Here is a 25,160-nt window from a genome sequence, read left to right on the forward strand (position 1 = left end):
GCCGACCAACTCAATTATCCTTTGTAGGCTTTTAACAATTTATGGAAAATCTTAATTTCTCTGGTGGATGAAATAAAGAATAGATTAAAACAATTGAAAATTCAGTGAGTTTCTTTGGTATATAGCCATTTAATCCTGAACAAAGGCTTAAATGCATAATTGAAAGCCAATGATCAATAACATTTAACCATCTGATGAGGATTTAAACTTTTTAAAATCACTGTAAATAGTTTGGGATATAGATCAACATCCGTTTGTAGAAGAGACTACCGGTATGTCAAAATACTCAAAGATTGGTAGAAGCTCCATTTTTAGTTTTATAATGAGTTTTTCTGACAATTCTTCCAGATGCCAAATCCACCTTAGTAAATAGATCATACAGACAAACTGCAGACAGTAACGTCAGATATGAATATCAATTCCTCAGAGGAAGAAAGCAGACAAATTGAGCAGAACTGATTTAATAGCCCAACTTAGTTGATGCTACTAATCCAGCTGGGGCCTGGAAGAGCTGGTCAATCATACCCTGCAAGATGAATATTCTTAACTTGCAGTGCCCTCTCTCCCATGTGTGTGAGCTGATGTCTTTTTAATCTATTTCCTTCCCAGCCTATTCATGAGAACGAGACGCCTGGTCGCCCATCTGCAGATTCAAACCACTAAATCAATGAATTATAATGTTTTGTTATTTTCTGTCAACTTGTGTGAGTAAGGACTCAATCTATAAGCCTCTGTATAACTGTGTTTTTAAAGCTCTGGGTGGAAACTTAACACCATTTAAAACTTAAAATGAAAACAGCAGAGAACAGACAAAGCCTGACCATGCTTCTGATTGAAGGGCGTGGGGGGTATTGGGGGCACATCAGTGAGGGTGCGCTTACAGATACTCACCAACGAAGTAGGCTAACAGGAGCAGCAGCGTCACTGAAATGAGAATGGCACTGAGAGCAGCACATTTCCAGTTGCAGTGCTTGTAGGGCTTCTTTAAGCTGAAGGCAGGTCGAGAGAAGGTGTTTCGAGGTAAAGGGCGTGGGGGAGGCGAATACACCGTGCTGGAGGTTAGAGGGTATCCCGGTGAAGTTGTGCAATACATTGGTGATGTTCCACCTGGTTTGAACAGGAAATGCCTGAGAAAAACACATTTTTTGCATTACTTTGACAGACACAGATACCCAAGGATGCTTTACCAGCAAAACAGACCTTTCATTTATATGCCATTTTCTTCCAGGTGAAAACAGTAATGTTTTATTATATCAAGAAATGTAAGTTAGTATTTACAGTGTCTGGCAAACTACTTAACTAGTTCAATTCTTCTATACTTTGTCATGTTACAACTATATACTTTAATGTATTTATTAGGATTTTTTGTGATAGACAAACAATGCAATGGATGGTAATGACAGTGAGCAAAAGGATTTGGGTTTTTTAAACCCAATAGGAAAGCTGTGCATTTGTATTAAACTCTCTAACAGACTAATAGTTTGTAGAACCACCTCACGCCTCAACTCTTCCTGGGTTTTGCTTTACCTATTTTGTACATCTAAAAACTAGAATTTTAAAAGTGGCAGGAAGAAAGCCACAACTGAAAAAAACAGCTATTTGAAGTCCCACTTTCAGTTTGTAACAACCCATCTGGAGGCCTTAGAAAATATGAAAGAAGATGCTCGGACCACTTGAGACCAGCCTACATACACACTTCTCTGTGTAATGGAAATGGATATTGCACCCTTGTAATACATGGTGGTGACAGCATTCTTTGGAGATTATTTTCTTCAACAGGGACAGATTGAAATGTTCGCTTTTGGTAGAGGCATACTCCAAAATACTTGTAGATGTATTTTCAGCAAGAGAATAAATAAAACTAATGCTTATTCAGTTCAATTCAGTCTAATCATATAGCGCCATTTCATGACAGATGTCATCTCAAGGCACTTTACAAAGACAATTCAACTCGATCATACAATCAGACTGATTCAAAGTTTCTAAGGAAAACCAGCTGATTGCATTGACTCATTTACTCGAAGGTAATCCTTCACACCAAGCATGCTTGTAGCGACAGTGGAGAGGAAAAACATCCTTTTAACAGGATGAAACCTCCAGCTGATCCAGGGTCAGTGTGAGCGGCCATCTGCAGAGGCCGACTGGGGTTCAGGGAGACAGAAGCAGAGATAGAAAAAGAAGCAGAGATACAAAAGGCAACTGTCAACCAGCTCTACAGGTGGCCCCGTCCAGAGCACACAGCCTAAGAGTAGCATCATGTTGTTCGTTTTTGTTGTAATTGTAATCCAGTCTACATTTGTAAGGTTGGCACACATAGAAAAGGCCTAGACTTGCAAGAGACGGTGGTTATACAAAACAGTAATGAGTCAAGGAGACTTAAAGTTATATATGCCACATTTTGTGAGCAAATATTTCATTTGTTGGTATATCACATATAATCCAAATAAAATAGACTGAGATTTGTGGTTATAACGTGACAGAAAGTTAAAAAAAAAACTAAAAAAGTAGGAATATTTTCGAAAAAGTGCTTTAATTTCAAGAACTAGTTACTGCATTTAAGGAAGTGTGAATTCAAGTAAGAGTGGGGTTGTCAAGGCTGTCCAAGGGGGAGATAAAGTATATAAGGTTGCCGAATGGTAAAAAGCAGATTTATTCGTCCTTGAAGAGCACGGATGGCTATCTCAGGAAAACATGTGTAGCTCTCCGTGTCCAAGTGCCGTATGATCAGCCCATCAGAGAGTCAGTGACAGCAGCACTATTGTCAAGGCCATTTCAGTGACAAGTTTACAAGAAGCTCCCGAGCGACAGTGACATGAGTGTGATTGAAAGTCATCTTACAGTGTGTGATGTGGAAAGTCAAAGAGACCATACTTTATTTGTAAATCTAAAAGATAAATAGCTTTCGCATCATATTCTAGCACAAGTACTTTCATAAAGCTATCATGTTTAACAATATTCCAACACAAAACAACCCAACAATGTGACTTGATGCAAATTAGGCGAGTTGCATCAAAGCTGAAGACACAAACACATCCATTCTAGCACTACAGGAGACACATACCAGTGACTGACAGTGTTTTGAAACAGAGGGAATGTTTGAGGGAAAAATAGCGCAAGCATTTATTGTTCTCACAGCAAAGCAGATTCGGAGCCACATAGCAAACATGCAACATACCCGTCGTTGTATGAGGCATCATGGCGTGCTGATGCCAGAATGTCCATCTCAATCAGGTTGTCCTGCAAAGTCTCAAGGAATGCCTGCTTTGCTATATTTCTACACACAGGTGGAAAGATGGATATGAAGCTAGAGTGAGAAATGCATGCAATATAAAACACAGAAATGGCAGTAGTGTGATCACCAAACAAAATCAATACCAGCTAAAGAAAGAACGTCACAATGGATGGCATGTGATAGAGAGACCAAGGCCCTTATGGAACTACTTCTAAAGAAGAGTGAGACAAATGACATCTAGCTCTTTTACTGCTCTCATCTATGTTCTGCCATACCTTGTTTTGTTTGTGCCCTGTCCTTCTCTGCAAGCGTCTTGCTCTTCTCTGATAAACATTAGAGTATTCTGGCTCCTTTATGGTTGTGGTTGGAAGAAAAGAAATGCATCACTTACTGTACATGTCAAAACCTTGCTTTAGGCATGTTAGTATCATTTTTAACAAAAAAATAAATGTATAATTTATAAACTAATCAGTAGAGATGCACCGAGACATTATCTGCTGGACAAAATTGGCCAAATTTACACTTGAATCTTGAAAGTCAACAGACAAAAACACCCGTTATTGTGGAAGATGATAAAGACTAAGGTGAACAAAATGTAGCTGAGCAGCAGGATTTGGTTTCTGGTCATTATTAATACATTTAATAAGAGTTCACAATGAAAGGCAACTTAATTATCCCTTTAAGTTGTTAAAAAATGAATGCATAATTTAACAATCAGACAATTAATAGTAAATCACTCCCTTAGATACAGTGTGAATTCACCAGACCTTATTTAAAGGTAGGTTTTCGAGATTAAAAAACAAAAAATGAAATAAATATTTTAAGAGCATTTTCCTACCTGTAATATGATATGGATCCTTTACACTTAAACATATATATTTTTTAGAGATGGAATAACATGGGGTAGCATAAAGAGGGCATGCCTGTCAACTAATAGCTTGTAGAAGCTTTTTTTTAATGTATTCCAACTGTCTAGCAGCATGACACATCTTGACCTAGAAATATTTGCCCACTCTTCTTTGTAAAAACAATCCAACGCTGTCAGATTGTGATGCCATATTCTGTGTACAGCTATGGATGCATCTCCCAACAGATGGGATGTATGCATGAGATCCTTTTCTGGAGATGTCATTCTATTGTTTTGTAGCTGCCTCAGATGCTGCATCTTGGACAGGTCATCATTTGAAATGAAAGTGTTCTCAACCTGATTGAATAATGATTATACAAAAAATAAATAAATATATTAAATACAATCAAATTTTGTGGGTGTTGATCAATGCTCTGGGCTGTTATTATGTTAAAAGATGAATTCCATCTTCATTTTCTGCTTTCTAGAAGAGGCCTGATGTTTTTTGTGCCGGCATGAAGCCGAGCTCTGTATTTCTTCAAAATTCCCTCCACCTTGGCAAAGAGCAGTGTTCCATCTGAAGGAAAAATAGCCCCAAAACTTGATACTTTTACCACTATTCTTTACCACGGTTAGAGCTTTTCTTTTTGTGCTTTGTTTTTGTTTTCTTTCTCTTTTAGCAAAGCTTTTCATTTTTCTGCATGAAACAGGCATCTTGTAATTATTCCAAAAGCTTTACCCATGGTTTCATCCGAGCATAACAATTTTTTCCACATGGTTTTGCTAGGATTTAAATTATGCTTTTTTTTCTTTTTTCCCAAATTAAACCATTCATATTTTTTTTCAAACTAGCATATGAGCCATAAATTTAAAGGAATACAGTCAATTGTTTTCAGATGTACTACACAGTCAGTACTTATCTTTATGATTTTACTGGAGCTCCTTCAATACTACCATAAGTCCAATCCATAAGTATGTCCAATGGTGCTTTTTTTCTCAAATGCCTTAAAAGCTCTCTGTGTATCACGGCTTTTGTTATTACTCGGGACAAAGAACATTCAATCAAATTAAAGTGGAGGTACTTTAAATGATGGCAGGTTTGGATTGCTTCCCAATAAAATGGCAGTAATTGTGAAAATAGAGGCATGATCTATTAAAGAGGGTGTGCGCTAATGCAAACAAGACAACTTATTTCTTGTAAAACCAAAATAATTGTTCTACTGATGACAAATACATTCTGCAAATGCATGAAATAGAAAAAGAAATCATTAATTTTATCAAATGGAATTTAAAGCTGACTAAAACCGATGTTGGAAAACAAATTTAGTGAGCGTAAATCAGCCATAAATTATGTAATCGGTGCATCTTTACTAATTATTGATTAATTACAACAGTTTATTGTTTAATGGATGCAGCTCTGCAAATTACACATGTTTAGTTCATGTTTAAAGTATCTAGAGGCTTGAGGTTCCTTTCTCCCCCAAAGTGAGTATTCTGTTCCATAAGGAAGTACTCCAATGCAATGGAGAAATGAACTGTCCACATGCAATGGAAAGGCTGAACACGTTCAGTGGTCCAAGAAAAAAAGGCTGAAATTTGATGCATTCCCCATGGAGCTCAGCAGTGGACCCTCCTCAGTTTCAGCTCTGAGGATGAATGCAAAGTCCAGTGTAGCAAAAGATTTAGAGTTGTTTAGGAACTCTATGACATTAAAGGTCAACAGAGCCATGAAACTACTGGCATCTCTCCTCTAGTAGACATTCACTATTAAACGAGGCATCTGGGCCATTTAATTTAATAAGAGAAGTAAGAGAGCCAACATTATAGTATTAAATGTGTAAAAAGTAAAATAAACTATCCATACAGGCTCCATGAGGAAAGAATTAAGGATTTCAGCTTTACTATTTTTTCAATTAGATTTTTTTTTAGGTTATGGGTTATTTATAAAAACTGTGTTTTTATTAAAATTATTTTCTCTTTTCAACATCTGTCTTCTGCTATGCATAGGGAATACCTTTGCAGCATTATTTGGAACTGGATGATGTGCAATCATTCATTATACTTTATACTGCCCTACCAGCTGAAACTGATTTTCATTTTCCTGTTGAATGAACCGTCTCACAACAGCCAAGGGAAAAGACAACAAGTCTCTTTATGAATGCTTTTTTTGTAGTTGTAAAAAAAAAAAAAAAAGAGCAATTAGTATTTTCCCATCTAAAATAGTAAATTATTTAACATGTGTTTGTTGTTTCAGGGGTAGATTCAAGATAAAGATAAACAAGATAAATAATACAAATATTTACCATATTTGTTTTATAAGTGCAACAGGTAAAACTGATTCTACCCAAAATCACTGTCAGATTTAAATATTGGGCTGTCCTACTTAAAGCAAAGTAAGAGAGTTTGCCAATGACCCATTTATTAAAATTCAATGGCTACTGGTGACTTGATTAAAATGGTTTGAAACTGGAAATTTAAACCAGAAAAGCAACCGAATATCAAGACATCTAATTGAGCACAGCATGTGCATCAATAGGCATATATACAAATTAATTAATATAAGTATTTTTACTGTTTACAGAATTAAAAAGGATCGTAAAAACAGATGCGACTTGTCACCTTCAGTTAGTGGACTGTCTATCTGTCTTACTGCAACTATATACCTGGAGGTTGGGTGTGACATTGCCTTTACTCCTAGTATGAATAATCAGCAGGGCAGAGGCGTAAGGAATGGAGAAACAGATCTGAATGCTGTTTTCTATCTTGTTATATTGAAGTTCTTAAATAAAAATTTGAATTTGTAACTTTAAATATCAGCAGGTCAGAGCGGGTTTGTTGCATTCCAAATCTAGGTGAAAAACAAGATTTTAATTGTTAGTTTTTTTGTTGGATGTAGATGTTTTTCAGAATATTTTGTGATAGATTTTACCCTTAAAAAAAGCCACTGACAAACAACTGGTCAGCTACTTTTAAACAGTTCATATTTACAGGATAAGAGGAAAAAAAAAAGAAAAACACAAACTAGAAGAAATAGTAAACCAGTTTCTGGATACTGTTTCTAAATCTATACTGGGGCGTCGCTGCCAGTTAAATTGCAGCACAAATTTAAGCCAAAGAGGCTTTTTTTGCTAGAAGGCATTTTTAGTTCAAGATTTAAAAGAAAACTTTTGCATGTTAAAAAATGGAGAAGCAAGTAAATTGGCAACACATCTCAGACTTTATCATTATCACTCTTTGATAGCTGAGTTTATCAGTTAAACTCCAATCTGAACAGTATTACATTCATTACTGACAAAATATAGTTTTCAATCACTGTTCAGCGACACTTTTACTTTTGGTGAGAAAAATAATTTTTTAGGAGAAAGAATGTTTCAGAAGAGGAGACGGAGTTTTCCTTTCATTCCAAGGGCCTTCATCTCTAGGAAAAGGGTATATTAGTATAAATGAGGGCAAAATCTGAGAAACTTCTGAGAGGAGAAAAATTGTTACCTTAGTGTAACTGTTCAACTGCTCTGACTCAATCCTAATTATTAAATCTACAAAGGTGGCGAAGTCTATTCTCAATTTAAGGAGTATAAAATAAATTGTCTCAGCTGGTAACCTGGCTTCAGCCATGACTGGGTTTCTCTTTGTAAAAAATTTCATTCTTTTAAACAGAGATTATCAGACAGAAGGAGGTATTTTTTATTTTTTTTTGCCTTTGTATTCTCGATAATACCAGTCAAAGAAATGCCAAAAGATATTCCCTTAGTTTCAGTACTACTTGACAAATCTACTTTACACAAGGGCCCTCCTATTGAGAAATGTGCTAGAGAACAGAGAGTTGATTAATATGAAATAAATAGACACCAGGGCTGAAGTGGAGGAGCTATGAAGCTTGCACACTGGAGCCTGGATGCAATTTTGGTATTTTTCTAAGATGATTATAATTAAGCTGCTAGTTAAACTCAGCCGATATGGCTGGAAGTCTGCAACTATTTGATGAAAAAACCAAAACAAGCACTTTTCTCTTGTTTGCCACCAAAAACATGTTCGTGGAAAAGTTCGGCCTTAGGTCCAAGCAGGATTTATTTTCTTGCTCCGCTCCTTGTTAACACTGTGGGAACTTTATATAAAGCTGACAACATGAAAAGCTGAGTTCGATGGCAGAAGCTTGAGCTCATCCCTAAAGATGCCAACATGTCTACCTCACACATTGTTAGGGAGACAAGTTGCACGGTACCTTGTTTCCAGCGGGATGTTGCTGTTGAGGAGCCAGTTGTCCTGCACGCTGCCAGAGTCTTGACCACTGCCGGGACCCTCGGGGGGAGCGGAGCTGTCTGTGGGTGCAGGACTGGCGTTGCTCCGAGGAGTGTAGTTGCTCCTGTTTAACGAGTTAATAGAGGCTGCATGGAGCTGATGATTGGGCGAGTGAGAATGGGAGAGGGGTAGCGGAGGTGTCCGCAGCCGAGAATGATTTTGAAAGACTCCGTCTGAAAACAGAAAAGAAATACAACATCAAACAGAAGGCATTTACCTAAAACGAAAAGGGAAAAAAACTGTCATCAAAAGATTACTTTGAGAAACTTTTTGGTCCTTTTTACCTTTGAGGTTACCATCAAAGACTGGCTCATGATTTGTTTGCCAGCAGAGCAAAAATATGACTGATCTATTGAGGTTTCTAAAAATGTATTTGGTGTTTGTTGAAAGCTTTTTAAGAAAAAAAAAACCTTTTGGTGTTACTCTTTAAGCATTCTCATAAATAAATTACAAAGGACTGTTTTGATTTAATTTTTATTCCCTGTTAAAAGTGGACTAAATACAATTTTCCAATGGGAAATTCTACATATTACAGCTACCAATGCCAAAAGTCATTTTTGTTTTGTATGTATTTTTTTCTTATTTGGCAAAATGAAAACTTATTATAAAAGCAATTGTTTTGTATTAGTAAAATCTAAACATAGTTTAAAGTTTTCTTTAAATTCATAGGGCAATCAGGTAATTAAATATAGCTTGTATTTCCCTGACTGTTAAATTCAGCCTTTAAAAAAATCAAAAAGGCAACTTAAATAAGACTTATTAAGCAGACCTACTCAAAGACAACTAAAGCAAACACAGAACCTATTATTTCAATGAAAAGTTTTAGCATTACCGTAAATTACGAAAATAATCCAGACCTAAATGGCCCCGTGCGTAAAAACTATCACTAAAATGGGACCCGTTATGCCAAAATGAAATATACCGAAAGATCCTTAAAAGCTATACACAATGCCAAGATCCAAAAAGAAACAATCAAGAAACCAATTTAGATCTATAAAATTGGAAAGAGACAGAAAACCTTTCTAAAGTTTAGAGAGAATGGTTTAAATATAGAACAGTTGTAAAGCTTTGCAGAAGAGGCCAGCTAGCACGACCTTTTAAAAAGCTGCATGTCCCATGGCATCTAATGTAAAGGCAAGAACGCAATTCAGTAAAAGAACATCATACTTTACTGCAGTTGCAATAAAAATGTTTGGTGATAGTTTGACAGTCTGGGGCTGTATTTTTGATGCTTCAGGACAGGAAAGATCTGTGATCAATGGAACCACAAATTCTGACATCTTTCAAAAAGTCCTAAAGGAGAATGTCCAGCCATGTCTTTGTGACTTAAAACAAATAGTTCTGAAGCAGGACAATGATGGTTTGGATTGACATAGTCAAAGTCCTAACCTAAATTGTATTGAGATGTTGCGGTATGCTTTTACAACAGTCTCTCATGCAGGAAAACTTTCCAATGTGACCGAATTACAACAATTCTCCCAAAATAAGAGGGACAAAATCCCTGTACTGTGCTGTAAAAGGCTCATTGTAAGTCATTACAAACAACTAGTGTTGCGCCGATGCCATTTTTTGGCCCCGATACCGATACCCGATACCTAGCTGTGCAGTATCGGCCGATACCGATGCCATAATAATGTAAAATAATTGCCATCATGGCTTTGTCAAGCTGCTGCCTACCTTTGTGAAGCAGGAAAAAATCTAATACAAAGTGAATCCAGTAAAACTTTTTATTGCCTACCAGGAATGGGTGACAATAGTTGAATAAACTTATGGCTCTCAAAATGGTATCGGTGCCCTATTTGTTGGTACTCGCCGATACCGATACCACCATTTTAGGGCAGTATCGGGGCCCCATCCGATACTGGTCTCGGAATCGGTGCAACACTACAATCAACCAATTGGAGTTGTTGCTGCTAAGGGCAGCCAAACCAAGTATTATTGTTAGGGAGTTATTACTTTTTCACATAGGGCCATACACACTGAAAAAAATAATGTTACCACTTTTGTCATTTACTTAATCATATTTAGTTACTTTAACATAATTGTTTTATGTCCTACACTGCTATAAAAAAAAACAACTGAGTTAAAGTAACTAAATATGATTAATTAAATGCCAAAAATATTTTTGTATTATTATTTTTTCAGTGTATAGCACTTTTTCCTCCCTTGTTTTAAAGAATCATAATTTGAAAACTGCATTTTATGTTTATTGTTGAAATAATCACTAATCGACAACATTGCTTTGGACAAAAATACATGCAACAAATGTTTATTTCTTTGAGTAAAAAAAAAACAACAACTATTGTTACTCTTATAGCTTACAATTACCCAATGATGGCCTGTCATAATTAATTTCATGTAAACATATTGAGGTTTGGGAAAATAATCATGGGGTATGAATGATTTTCACAACACAGTATTAAGTGCACAGTATGTCCAGGTTTATGAACTAAAAAATCAAGTTAAATTAAAACTAAACCGAACCTTCCTGGCATAGCATTGACACAAACGTTTTCACACCAACAGTTTCACTCACAAATTAACAGAATCTTACAAATCCTTTAATGACAAACTACAAAGATCTCACATGAAACAAGCTTAAAATAACAGATCCTCTCCTGCTCATTATTTTTTCTAACTGATCTCCACCACTGTGTGCTCTCTGCCTCCCACTGAGACCGTTGTAAGTTTACTAAGAACAGACACGGATTGGCTTGTTTAAACAAATGAGCTAGCCTCTTCCTGAAGTTGACAAAGCCTTGCAGCTTTTTAGGCCAATCATGTGGGTTAGGGAAGACAGCATTTCTTTCATTAACAATGCATGTTTCTCACAACTTATTAGCAGATTTCAAATATAAAGTTACATGGGTTGTATGGCAGGAATAACTGAGAACTTAGTAAGAAGTGCCAAACTGACTCTTTATTTAGTTGCTGGTAGAGAAGAAGATGAGGCAGCCTCTAGTTCCTTTCTCACTGTTTGATACCCTACACTCCATGAGATCGAGCACTGATGTCTTTTTGCACTCTGTAGCCATTTATTTCCACGTCTTCTAAGTCATTCATCAATCAATGAACTGCTGGCTTTACAAAGAAAGGCTTTTCTCTGTAGCTTTGAGCCTCCTTTATTTCACAGGTATCCTCAGGACTAAATTGGCAATTTACAGCTCAGAGGGCAAAATGCAGACACAGAGTTGGCTTATTTCCTAAAATAAACCCCGTCATTAGAGCAATACGGACTCATGTCAGTCAACAAGTTAGGACTCCTATTAGTTTAGTTTTCAGGGTTAAGAATCACAATGGTCACTTATCAACACGTGTCAATCGTCAGATAGACCTAAGATTTAGCTGGCAAATGTGTTGCATTAAATCACCTGTTTTTAAGCTTATACATCTTCAAAGTCTTTAAAACGAAATAAATTACAATTGCTGGAGTTTAGGTTTAGTTTTAGATAATTTCTCACATTAAAAGTAGCAAGTCTTGTCTTTGTAGAGATGATTTATTACTTGGAGCAGTTAAGACACTTAAAGTATACCAGCGTGAGGTAAAAGGACACAGTGGTTGATGAGCTCCCTCCTGCTCAGTTATGTATCTTATCCCTGAGGCCATTCATAAGGTTATGCTAATTAGTTACAGAGATGACACAAATACACAGCAAAATATATCTAAAGGACAAATGAATTCCTGCTCCAGAAGGCATCTACTGCAGTCCAAAACAAGCATTTTACATCCTGGAGCGTGACCATTGAGCAAATGTAGACTAACAACTAATTTATCTCAGCAAAATCTTTTTTTTCTTTTTTTTCTGGGACCATGTTCTTAATTATTGTGTATAGTTTAGCTGAAAAGCAAGAAAAGACTCACAACAAATAATTCATAGGCAAGATCTCTAAACTATATGCAATGTTAATCTAATGTGTTCACACACTGTTGTTTATCAAGCACAAATATAAACACAAAACATTGTTTTCAACATAACATGCAATAAACACTGAATTCTGCACTGAATATTTGCACATTGATAAACAGCAATATTCATAAGATGATTACTTTAAACCAATAATACAGAATAAGAGTTCCTCAAATTGTTCATCATTCTGTAATATTAAGTATATGTAAGAGCTCTTATATATAGTAGTAAACAATCTCCCAGTTTTGATTTGAGAGACTGACACCTGAGTTTGTATCTTTCTGCAGTCTGTAGCTATTGGCTTTGCAGAAATTTGTTGACCTCTTGTGCAACTTACAATTCAGCATCTTAACACCCTGCTTTGAGATTTTGTGTGGCCTTCCTGACCCAGTTCCCTGCCTGACAGTGAGCATACTTCTCTTTGTCCTGCAATACACATTTTCCCAGTGCAAGGTTAAATACATGCTAGCCTTGTAAAAACCAAAATGAAATGAGAAATAAAACCTTTTGTGTTACAAAGCATGGGACAGCACGACCCACGCAGATGTGGCAATTCAGCAACAATTATTCACTACCATCCAAGGAAAAGAAGAGAAAAAAAAATTAATGGTTTTCTATTGACCTGCTTTGCGCAACAACATTGCCAAGAAAAGGAGATTCATTTGTTATGAGAGGAACAGAGAATAGAGACCTTGCTACAATGGCCAAACATTCGCATCACATTCAAAGCAGAGGCCTGATGATATCCATTCAGTCTGGGGAATGTGGGGGTTTCATTTTTCTTCCTAACAGATGCATGCAATGGTTAAGGCCTCCTGATGCTTTCTGAGACAAGTAATTAAGGCGAATCCACTTCATTAGCCAAGACCTCATCCCCCACATTGAGAAACAACGGGAATTGTAAGTTGCTATAATTGCTCACAGAAAGATGTCCAGTCTGTTAGGAAATAACTCCACAAAAGCAAAGTAAAGATTTAAAGGAATAGTACACCCAAAACATGATTAGCCTTCATTTTCTACTCACCTCCATGCTGAACAACACTCTGGAGTACTTTTTTGATATCTCAAATGCATCTGGAGATCTGGGAGGCTGCTGACATTCAAATAATGGAGGTCCATGGCGCCCGAGACAGAAAGGTCCATAAAAGTCCACAAAAACGTGTCAATATTCCTCCATACTGCTCGTCCAATGTAATCCAAGTGTCCTGAGTGGGTAGCATCCAGAATTTACTCGAAACGAAGTCATTTAGAATGTTTTTAGAGCATAAACAGTAGTGTATAGGATTTCCTAATAGCGCCCCCATGCGCGCTCACGATTCTACGGAAGCCGGCAGACCAAACCGGAAGAAAGTGCGCATTCAGCGTCTGGTCTGCCGATAATGCAAGCGTAGAAGAAGAAATGTGCTGTTTACCTGTGCAAAGAAAGAAACAACGAAAGAAAAATGTCTGAGGACTTCAGTGTTGAGGAAGAGCATGAGTTCTTTGCCGAGCTGAATGCGCTGGTTTGGTCTGCCGGCTTCCGTAGAATCGTGAGCGCGCATGGGGGCGCTATTAGGAAATCCTATACACTACTGTTTATGCTCTAAAAACATTTTAAATGACTTCGTTTCGAGTAAATTCTGGATGCTACCCACTCAGGACACTTGGATTACATTGGACGAGCAGTATGGAGGAATATTGACACGTTTTTGTGGACTTTTATGGACCTTTCTGTCTCGGGCGCCATGGACCTCCATTATTTGAATGTCAGCAGACAGCAAGAAGCCTCCCAGATCTCCAGATGCATTTGAGATATCAAAAAAGTACTCCAGAGTGTTGTTCAGCATGGAGGTGAGTAGAAAATGAAGGCTAATCATGTTTTGGGTGTACTATTCCTTTAAGATATATTCTATTACACCACAAAATGACCAACAATATATTTCAAAATATGCTCATTCAAAAGATTTCACACAACGCAAACATTTCCCATTTTAAGTCAACCAAGTTAATGTTTGGCTGGCATGGAACCCCCTGCTGTACGTGTCTAATTGTTCTGTATTAATCAGAATATTTTAGAGGTGGATTAGACTCTGTGGTAAATTTCTGAAATGCATCAACATCTTTTGATATTGAAATTCTAGAGTTGAGAGGTAGTTTTATTTTCATATAAACACCCTTCGCTCTGCCAGGGCTGATGGGTTCTGCCAAATTTTTCTTGCAACGAATGCAATGAATTCAAACACCCAGAAAAAGGTCTAAATTAGAAACGTGACTATCCTGAAATAAGACAGCGTAGCATGCCTGAAAACTAACATTTCCTTTCTGTAGAATCATTTGTACCACAAAAGTCAATTAAAACACATATCCAATAATGTCCTCCCTGAACTACCTTCTGTTTTTTGCTTACCCTGATTTTGGCACACCAGCTTGAACAAATTATAGGGACTAAAATCAGCAATGCACTCATCCTGGAAAGAGTTACATGTGTTATAGTATACCAGTAAATCAGCCTTTTGTGAGACGGGTTCAGATTTAAGCAGATGCTTTGCTTCCAGATGTTAGATTTTGCAGCGACACAACGCTATAATTTCCACAGCAGGAGTAATCAACAACAACATAAACACCAATCAATATACAGTGATGCTAAAAAGCTGCATGTAGTGCTGCACCCTCTTTATGTGGTTATACATTTAGTTTGACAGTTGCATTTGCTAAACCCAGTAAAACTAGGAATTTTCTGTCAAATACACATAATATGTACGATATTCCAAGCCTAAAACAAGATAAATACCTAATATAAGTGAGAATAAAAAAACACTTCACAGTTGTTTTTTCCCGCAAAACCTGGCCTGAATTCTTGACTTAATTTGTATGTAGAGCCGAGGGAAATGTGTCTCCCTGAACAACAAAAGTGCATAACAGATGACCACATCTGATGATATAAAGTGATAGAATATGCCCTAAACATCCACTCAGCCCATCGAGGTGCAAATCGTTTAATGGAGAATTAATCAAAAGTCATCCAGCAGCAATATAAATCATCAGATCTCGCTGGCTCAAGCCACATCCCGGATGGTTAATCGCAAGAGCAAAATTTCCAGCCGAGTAAGATTTGTCTTTAAAAATACAAATAGAATTTGTCATGAATGCAGTGAAGCAGCACAACATAGTGGCTCTGTGGAGCTGGTGTTCTCTCCAAGCCCTGCTGTTTCTTACCCCATTAAAAAAAAAAAATCTGAGGGGAAAGAGACATGTGGGAATTCTAGCTGTCTTCCAAAGAACCATTTGAGATGTAACAGGTACCACAAACAACACACTTCTCGGCTCTTCACTGGTTCTCCCTTAGGGAAAAACAAGTTTGTAGAATGCAAATAAAGCTTGATTTTTACTACCAACCACAAGAAGACAGATGTGCTGCTTTTGAAGAAGTAAAACAAGCTGCTGCCAGGTTTCACAAAGAACACCGATTTATAAAAACTATTATAAAAAGCCCCTGCCCCAGTTTTCAACCTAAATCCATTAAGACCAGCACTGGCATATGTTTTACACGGCCTTCCTTAGATCTCATAGATTTTCTGTCATTCTTTGAGCTACCTTAGCAAGAACAAGACAAGTGGCTACGTATACTCTCTTCTGTATGCCACTCTGCTACAAATCCATCAAGAGGTTGAAGATTTTGTTAGAAGGCACAGATGGTCTGCAATCATCATGCATTTAAATTTATGTCAGTGGAAAGAAGATATGTAGGTTTTCTGAATGGGTAACTGGAAACTGACAAACAACCTGGCAAATATAAATGGATAAATTGTCTATTGACCTCACTATACTGATGACTTACAGTGCTTTGTAAAAGTGCTTACTGGCCTAGGACTTTCCCATTTTCTCATTTAACAACAACAACCTTTGGCATATTTTACAGAGTTTTTGTGTGAAAGAACAAATAGTAAAGCAGATTCTGTAAGATGAAAGAAATTGTAAACAAACAACCTTAACAGTGTGACATGCATAAATATGCATCCTGCCTTACCCTATTACCTTGATATAACATTAAGTTTAGCCTAAAAACTGGTGGAATAATTATTAAATGAACCCATTACAATTCTCCTATGACGCTGTCCACCAGTGATGTAGATAATATGACAGACTATCCAGCGAGGAGCTAAATACTTCTTAAAATAGTATATGCAAACAAATGAACATTTTATTTTTCACTAAAACCTATTTTATAAAACAATTATCAGCTTCACAATTTGCCCCATATAGACAAGTGGAAAAGGACCAAATCTTTGACCAATATTCAAAATGCTAAGTGCTGAACAAACAACAAAATCCTGCAACTTACCCTTTCACCCATACACACACATTTGTTCTGCTATATGTAGTGGGGACCATGCATTGACTTGCATTCTATGCCCTAACCATAAAACTAACCCTAAACCTAACCATTACAAATGCATACCTCCCACTAACCCTAACCCAATTTAGATTTTAGCCCTAAACCTAACCATTAGCAAAAAATACCTTGTGAGTACCAGCAAAACTTCACCGCTTTACAACAACTGGTCCTCATTGAGGGGGTGAAATTGGAAAAATGGTCCTCACTCTGGGTTCTATACAAGTGCGCGCACACACACACACACATACATACGCACGCACACAAACACACACCAGTCATTGGTCCCCACAAGTACCTATTTTACTGGGAAATTGTTCCAAAAAGGTAACAAAAACATGGCCACACATACACATACAACCACAGCCACTTGAGAAAGATGAAGCAAGTAGCTGCGTAATACTGCAGAGACAGTGAAGCTGGTTAGAACAGATGAGAAGATGGGTAGAGCTAAATACAGCATAATAATGAGAAGAAGAGCGACTGCAAAAGGCTTTAGAAATTTTGGAGCACAGTGACCTCACGCATACAGCCACAATTTTGGCAGAATGGCTTACATCAAAGGATTTTAATAAGTTTGAGCGACCCAGACAAGTTAAAATGTGAATTTGTAGCTATACTCGACAGATACTCTTCATCCAATCATAGTTTAAGCTATTTTATAAAATAGAAATAGATAGGAAACTAGGAAAGACTGGCTCAGAGGGGGCTGCATGTGGACCACATGCTAATCAGATTAACAAAGACACTCCATCTTATGTTAAGATATCAATAAATCACTCTAAGGTTTGTGGTTATTATGAAATGGGGAATGTGAAATGGAATAACGTTTATTAATATTGTGCAAGCCTCTGTAGATAGTAAGAAAATATTTCTCATGTCCAAACTGTGAGTTCAGAAAAATCAGGGTGCCATGTGTTGCTCATGAAAATATTATTTAGCCTCAGATAGTTCTATTCCTCTCGGTGTCGGTGGTTAAATTACTTTCTGGTGTGACCTCTTTTAACCACATTTCTGTTCCGTCTTTGCAGACTCAGGGGGGGAATGATTAAGCAGTTCAAATGAAGACATATTTGAATTCACACACGGCTGCGTCCCCGAGCCTTCTGCTCAACGCACCATTCCTGCTTGGTCAGCTGCAAGCCGCTCGGAGGGCTGGCCCCTTTCACAGGGCCGTCCGATCGCACTGAAAGCTGATACTGGCCGACCCCATGCTGCTTCGCATTAAGAGATGCTAATACGGGGAGGCTGCAGTGTCTGAGATCTTGCTGCTCAGCATGACAGCGGGCTCTAACTGGCATTCTCCCCAGGAAGAAGACCCTCAGAGAAAGCCGAAGGCCACGCAGAGACACATGCTTGACAATAGGACTGCAGGCTTCAGCGAGCAGCCTCATCAACCTTAGAGGAACCACTGCTTAGTCTTCCCAGAAATAAAAAACAGGACTCGCCCTCACCCCACTCTGAAAATAAATAAAAAACACACAGCAGCCTCGGAGGCTTCTAATGTGAATAATGATATGCCACCGAGAGCTTTCACTTGTTCAAAATCCACCAGAACATTTTAAGTCTTGCATTTGGACTCGAAGACAACCTTGGGCAATTGTAATCGGAAAAGATAAAAACCACCTGTTTTTTTTTTGTTTTTTTTTTTGTGGAAGGTTTCCACTATGAAATGATTACTAGAGGCATACGTATTCTTTCTCCTTGTATACTCTCAATAAAAAAAATAAAAAAAACTTTTTTTCTTTCCTACACAGTAGGAGCTACAAACTTAACATTTCTTCAAAGCCTGGCTTGCATATCAAAGAGATCTGATTTGGAATTCTAGTCCTTTTTTGTCACGGTGGCTTTTAAATAGATGTTTTTTGCACATGTAAATCCTGCTCAAATCCTGCCTTGAATACTTAATTCTCCTTTACTTTTAGGAACATTTTCTAAAATTAAAAAACAAGAAAAAACAAAAACAAAGTATTGCATCTGTTTTGTTAAGAAAATCTGAGAATGTGCAATCTTTTTATTACCATTCTAACAAACACATCCAACGCCTCACCCCCATTTTTTCCAACTCTCACTACTTTTTTTTTGTCACCTTGTGAATATTAGATTTATTTAGTTCTATGTAACAATGTCACACTGAATAGTTTCCAATCAAGTGATTTCATTCTGCAAAAACAAGCCCTGATTGATAGAGTTATTTAGCTACATATATTATTTGCCACAAAACGAATGAACGCAGTGCTGTTCACTGGAGTGAAAGAGTCATTTTTTTCCCCTATTAATCAAAAATGAGAGATACCAGAATGGAATAAACAAAGTTACCCAGCTTACTAAATATTTGGATAAGGAGCTGAAACTACAGGGAGAATAAAGATACAGAGAAAGCTTATCTGTGTAGATTTATTTATTTATGTAAATATGGAATTGCTTTGCTGCTCTTTTCAAAATTTAAATGGGAGTTTTACTACTAAGAATAAAAGTCAAAACTCAAAACAAGATTCCATTTGGCCTGTGACAAACAAGATAAGTAAGCTCTGTTTGTGGTTCAACTAAGAATCTGCAACACTTTAGTCTAGATTGACACAACAAGGATAAACATAGAGATCCTACTCTATCTTTGTTTCTGGTCAGGAGCGTTCTTACTTTTAAGAAAACTTTATACTAAGTGCTTAGCCAAGAGTTCTCTACTGCACCGCAAAAAGTATCAATTTTATCTAAATTAAGTGTATTTTTTTCTTGAATTGAGAAGGTAAGTGATGCACTTTGCCAATGGAATAAGACAAGAGCATTATATCTAAATCTTTTATTTAAGACATTCATATTCTATTAGCGGAAAATTTTGTTTGCCACCTCAATTAAAGGGTCCATACACTGGTTTTAAGAATTCTTTTACTCATTTTACAATAGTTTGTGCAGTGTGCACTAAGCCACTTAATGAAACGTTCTACCTAGCCCTAATGACAACCAGAGGTAGTAACTTAAGGTGGTGAAATTCCTCCGTAGCCCTCTTCCTGACAGCCTGAGGCTAAACTAAACAATCTACTCATGCAAATCACTTTCATTGTTGTGAGGAAAATCTGACACCGTTAAGGCCAGACCCCCTCCACCTATTTTGCCTTGAGCCAGTTGTGCCACTGCTGGCTGGGTGACCACTGCAGAGGAATTAGCAGGAAGATTTGCAGGGGGATTAATAACTCATTCTGCAGGAGTTCTAAGAAGCCAGTCAGGATGCATTGGAAATTCATATAATTAGACCCTTTGGCTAGTTAACTAGTGAGCTTGATCAATTAGTTAATTATTTATGCTGTTTTAGTATTACTCCAACAGTGAAAGACTGAGGTAGCTGTTTTAGTAATAAGGCATCTATGCTAAAAGCCTTAACAAATTGGTTTTGCATGCAAAAGCCGACATGTGGAAAATTTGTTTCTCTAAACACCAATAATTTTATGAGATTGTACATGCAGATAATGCATGACTGCTGTGTTTTAAGATTGTGCATCTGTTTCCAGAATTGAAAAAAAACAACACTTTAATTAATTATAAGTAATACCAAGTCACAGAGATTGGTGTTGATTCATTTTCCATAGATCAGGGATTTTTTTTTTGGGATTGTAAAAATAAACATCAGGGTTTTTTTCGTCCTATTCATCTAAAGCATTAAAAATATTATTTGTCAATACCAGCCTAGCTTTACATTTAAGAAAAACATTTTGAAAAATGACAAATTATGCATATCAACATTAATATGATAAAAATATCCCTGATTATTAATTTTTTGTTTTGTATTTCACAACCTTTATCAAACAATCTGCATTGCTGTTTTTCCTTTTAATGCAGTATAGTTCTAAGAGAGATCACAAAGTGGGATCTATTGGGATGGGAACTTGCTGTTAAGACTTTAAACCTAAACTCAAATCACATTTCCTTTGTTTTAAAATGATCAAGCATGAAGCTCTTTTTTGACCACTACAACATTTTAAATGGCTCAACATGTTGATAATTTAAATCCCAACATAACATTTCAAGAAACAACATAAATATGAATAAAACAATTTTACTACCTTTAATATGTTAAGCTTTGATGTCTGATAGCAGAACTGAACCCAAAGAACATCCTGTAGAGTGAAATTAGTAACTTCACTTCTGATATCATTTCTGACACATTCTGCTTCCTACTTAGTAAACATACAGCTTTACACTCTCAGATTTTTTTGTCGACTGTCAACACTATGTTAGCACTTTGAGCTGAAATGTCATTCTGTCACACTGAATAAGTGTCAGGGTGCCAGCAGGAGACTGCATTTCAACATAAATAAACAGCTGATGCTTTTTAATGAGAAGCCACACAGTGAGTCCGCAAAACTTCATACAGCTCAGATGAAAGGACACTTATGAATTGTGACACTAAAGATCTACCTTGCACCCGACGTGTAATAACTTTCCTTGGTCTCTTGTTTCTTTTTGTAAAAGGTTGCATGCAGGCTGCTGTTTCTAAAGGATGCTAGACATTTACTCCAAACAACCGAAAGTGAAACTGAAAAGATATATCAGTGACAAATCTTCTGCTGAGCCAAAATCGCCCATCTCTTTGCTATGAACTTTGCTGACCTGACTTCAGAGAGTTCTGCTCATTTCCTGGGGCTACATATCGACTCCAAGCTTCAAATTTATCTCAAGATGCTTAAAGAAAAAAAGGACATTATCTTGCTCGTAGGCATCTGCATGACCTGTAACACAACACATCCAGGAGCAGGGGGGAGGCTCACCTCCTGAAAGCAACAGTAGTGTGACACCCAACTCACCATCAGCAGTTGCAGCAGAAGGGGCATACAGGTTCCCTGAGCCAGTTTTAACTAAGAATGAATTGGGGCCAAACTCATCCTCAGAGTCAGAGTCCTGGGCTGGCTGAGCTGCACTGTTACCTAGCAACCTCCCCTGGTTCTCATTGGCTGGAATGGAAGGGGGAGGGTATGGGAGCTGCTCAACAGGGGAGGAGGAGGCGGATGAACAATGCAGCGGAGGACCTGTGGACCACAAACAGAGACAACACATGGGGGGGGGAATGAAACACCCAAACACAGGCATCATCACACAGAAGCAGAACAGACACGCACACATGGAAGACTTAACTCTAACACTTCAAAAACAAACAGGGACACATCTGCCTTTGTCTCTGCCACTCACCCCAGCTGGTAGGAACAATACAAACAACCAAAATGACTTTGAGAGCGAACAGAGAAGACATATGCCTGGCACTGCTTTCAATTTAAAAAAAGTGAAATAAAACACACCTTTTCAAAATAAATCTTGTTTTAAAATAATGAAAAACAAAAATAAAACACACACACACACATATATATTTTTTACATTGTTTCAAATCTGCACAAACTTTGTAAAATCACTTAGATTAATTTGGCAATGATATTATTTCATTTTGGGCAACTTGCTTTTTTTTTTTATAGATTAAAATATACTTTAGTTTATACTTATAATATACAGCACCCTCCATAATGTCATTGCAACTGTGCAAAGATGTGTGGTAAAATAAGTGGTTGTCATGGAGGAGTGGTAACCAGATGGATTTGCTCAGCATATCCATCTGGAAACCTTCCGTTGAAGTAATTTTGGGAAGTGGCAAAAATACTGGTTAGCTGATTGGCCTATGTTGGTGATAGACAGGCCAAATAAACAATCAGATCAACGAAGCATATGACGTACTAACAGAGCGATGACGAAAACACAACCACAAGCCAGGCTAACTCTTGCCAAAACCAGTCAGGAGACAAGCAAAAACATCTTTTCCTCTGAGAAAAGCCTCCAGAGAAGTGTTTTGCTCTTCTTTCAGTAAAGAAATACTCTGTAATTCCGATAAAACTTGCTCGATAGCCACGCTAACACTAGTTTCATCAGCTGAAGCCGCCATTTTCTTTAGACTGAACTGTCGCGCTTCTCGTTGCGTCACACCTCAACCCGCCTCAAAGCCACCGCTGATTGGACGTTCATTTGGTGAACTGCTCCAAATTTTCTTTAACAGAAAGTGGCCAGACTGATCTGCGAGTGAAACCTTCAAAGCTCGCGAGATCAGGATGGTCTCACGAGGCTAGAGGAGTGGTGACCCCAAGATGGAAGTAACTGTGTTTTGTTTGTTTGGGCATTTCATTTTGTCCTTTGACTGTATATTAGGAGTGTAAATAATAATCGTTTGTATCGATGCATCGATCCAACAGCCGACAATCCGATGCATCGACACGTCTGCATGAGTATTGATTCATGTTTTTTTCTTTTCTGTCTATTTTTATCCTTTTGCTCCTGGACGTAATTCTGACTCCCGTGCTGCGGTGGCGCTAAACATATTTTGCCCTCCTACCTCGTTTTCTTTAGCCACTACCCTCTTTCCGCATGCACACACACTCATGTAAACAGTAGGCAAGACAGACATGGCAGATTTTTGAGCATCGAAAATAATCGAATCACTGGGTCAGGAAATTGATACTGAATCGAATTGCCATGAGGGGTGTGATTTACACCTCTACTATATATAGTGGCAAGTCTTTAAAAGTTACTTTTTCTTGCAGTCATTTCTTGTATTTTACAGATTAACATCCATTTCTTTAAACAATGGCATGTTTTTCTCATCTTAGCCATTTTGAAGGGCGGCTTCACCTTACATTTAAAAACTACAAAAAACATGAAGCTGCAAATAGAATTTTGTGGGGGGGCGCTAGTGAGCAGCGTATGGAGTAGACGTGTTTTTTGTGGCTCCTTACCACTTAGAAATAATTTCTTATCTATATTGATATTTCACTGATATTTCGGTCCCCCAGCACTCTGACCAACTGGTTTGACATTGAGGATGACTAAACCCAAGGCAGATAAAGGAAAGAAGCAAGATAAGGCTTCAGAGGAGACGACTGCACAGCACGTGCTGGAGCTAGCTAAGCAAGGAAAATCGGCAACTGAACCTGAACCAGCGCACGAGCATGATGTGGAGTCTTCTACCATCCTTTCAGCAATAAATAATATGAGTAAGACAATGACTGATAGATTTAACGATCTTGAGGCAACTCTTGCCTCAACCCAGGCGTCCTTATTAAACCTGGTTGATCGGATTAAGGAGGTGGAGGATGCTGCATCCAACCACGGAGGTCGCCTTTCCAAACTGGAGGAGACCTGCGCCAAGATGCAGGCAGAGAACGAAACTCTTCGCGCGAAAATGACCGACTTTGAAGCCCGTTCCAGGAGGCAGAATATTAAAATCATCGGGTTGCCGGAAAAGATCGAGGGTGGAAATCCAAGAGAGTTCCTAATTAAGTTCATCCCGGATTTGCTCGGCGCGGAGCATTTTCCCGCACAGCTGGAGGTGGACCGGGCGCATCGGCTGGGAAGCAGGCTGCCAGGTGACAACGCGCGCCCGCGAGCAATGATTGCACGTATTCACTACTTCCATGTGAGGGAGACGATTCTGCGGCTGGCTCGTCAACAGTTTCCCCTCCACCACAAGGATAAGCCGATCTACATCTTCCCAGATTACCCGGCGGAGGTGATGAGGCAGCGGCAGGCGTTTGACAGTGTGAAGAAGCGGCTGCAAGGTGCTGGAGCGAGATGTGGCGTCCTGTACCCGGCGTGCTTACGGGTCACCATCGGCTCCACGGATAAGACGTTCACCTCTCCGGAGGATGCAGAGATCTTTGCAGAAACTTTACAGAACCGCGGAACACCTGGAAGTTAGAGACTCTTTGGTATGTGTTCTTTATTTAAGGTCATTGGGGACTGGAATTATATTTACAACAGTCTGACGCTTTTAGTATAATCTTAGTTTGTTTAATTTGAGTGGGTAAAGGAGCCTGTTTGGTGGAGTTTGCTTGTCATTTCATGGCCTGTACGGCCCGGCTTCCTCTATTGGGTTATGTGGGGTTTCTATTCTCACTTTGTTTGGGAAAGTGGGATGGGGGGAGGGGGGTATTTTTCATGTTGTTTTTTCATGTTCATAAAATATTTCATGTTTTTCACTACGTTGTCAGACTATCATATGAGTGCACCGAGACCATTCTGCTAAAGAAATTCTATGCACCATAACACATCATTACAAGGTGGTGGCATAACTTTTACCAGCTGGAATGTCAGGGGCTTGGGGCATGTCCTGAAAAGGGCTAAAGTATTTTCTCATTTAAAATCTTTATCGGCAGACATTGTTTACCTCCAAGATACACACATAAGACCAGGAAAGGAGGGGTTATTGAGATGCAGTTGGGCAAACCAAATTTTTCAGTCCACCTTTTCGGGTAAAGCTCGAGGGGTGGCAATTCTAATTCATAGAACAGTTCCTTTTAGGCATCTTTCCACTGTGACTGACCCTAATGGCAGATTTATCCTGGTAACAGGCTATCTATATTCTTTTCATGTTACGCTTCTTAATGTATATGGTCCCAATTTTGATGATCCAGGCTTTTTTAGAAAAATATTTAATCTGCTCCCTGATTTGACTGATACACATCTAATTCTGGG

The 25,160-nt window shown here is 38.0% G+C and overlaps 1 protein-coding gene across 11 annotated transcripts in view; it reads right to left on the reverse strand.

Moving 5' to 3' along the window:
- Nucleotides 1-25,160, reverse strand: part of tenm4 (teneurin transmembrane protein 4) — a 275,962-nt gene that overhangs the window by 144,101 nt on the left and 106,701 nt on the right. For 4 of the 11 annotated variants that reach the window (XM_038282831.1, XM_038282830.1, XM_038282829.1 and 1 more), the window contains exons 4-8: nt 21,458-21,679; nt 8,302-8,551; nt 3,508-3,582; nt 3,176-3,274; nt 892-1,127 (exon numbers count right to left, since the gene is read on the reverse strand). In XM_038282831.1, coding sequence (XP_038138759.1) covers nt 892-1,127; nt 3,176-3,274; nt 3,508-3,582; nt 8,302-8,551; nt 21,458-21,679 — 882 coding nt within the window. The remainder of the gene's footprint in view (nt 1-891; nt 1,128-3,175; nt 3,275-3,507; nt 3,583-8,301; nt 8,552-21,457; nt 21,680-25,160) is intronic. The other 7 variants (XM_038282837.1, XM_038282838.1, XM_038282835.1 and 4 more) reach the window with 4 other exon arrangements.

This window comes from Cyprinodon tularosa, unplaced genomic scaffold, assembly GCF_016077235.1.
Source record: "Cyprinodon tularosa strain WSP-4 unplaced genomic scaffold, ASM1607723v1 ctg188, whole genome shotgun sequence".
Lineage (NCBI taxonomy): Eukaryota > Metazoa > Chordata > Actinopteri > Cyprinodontiformes > Cyprinodontidae > Cyprinodon > Cyprinodon tularosa.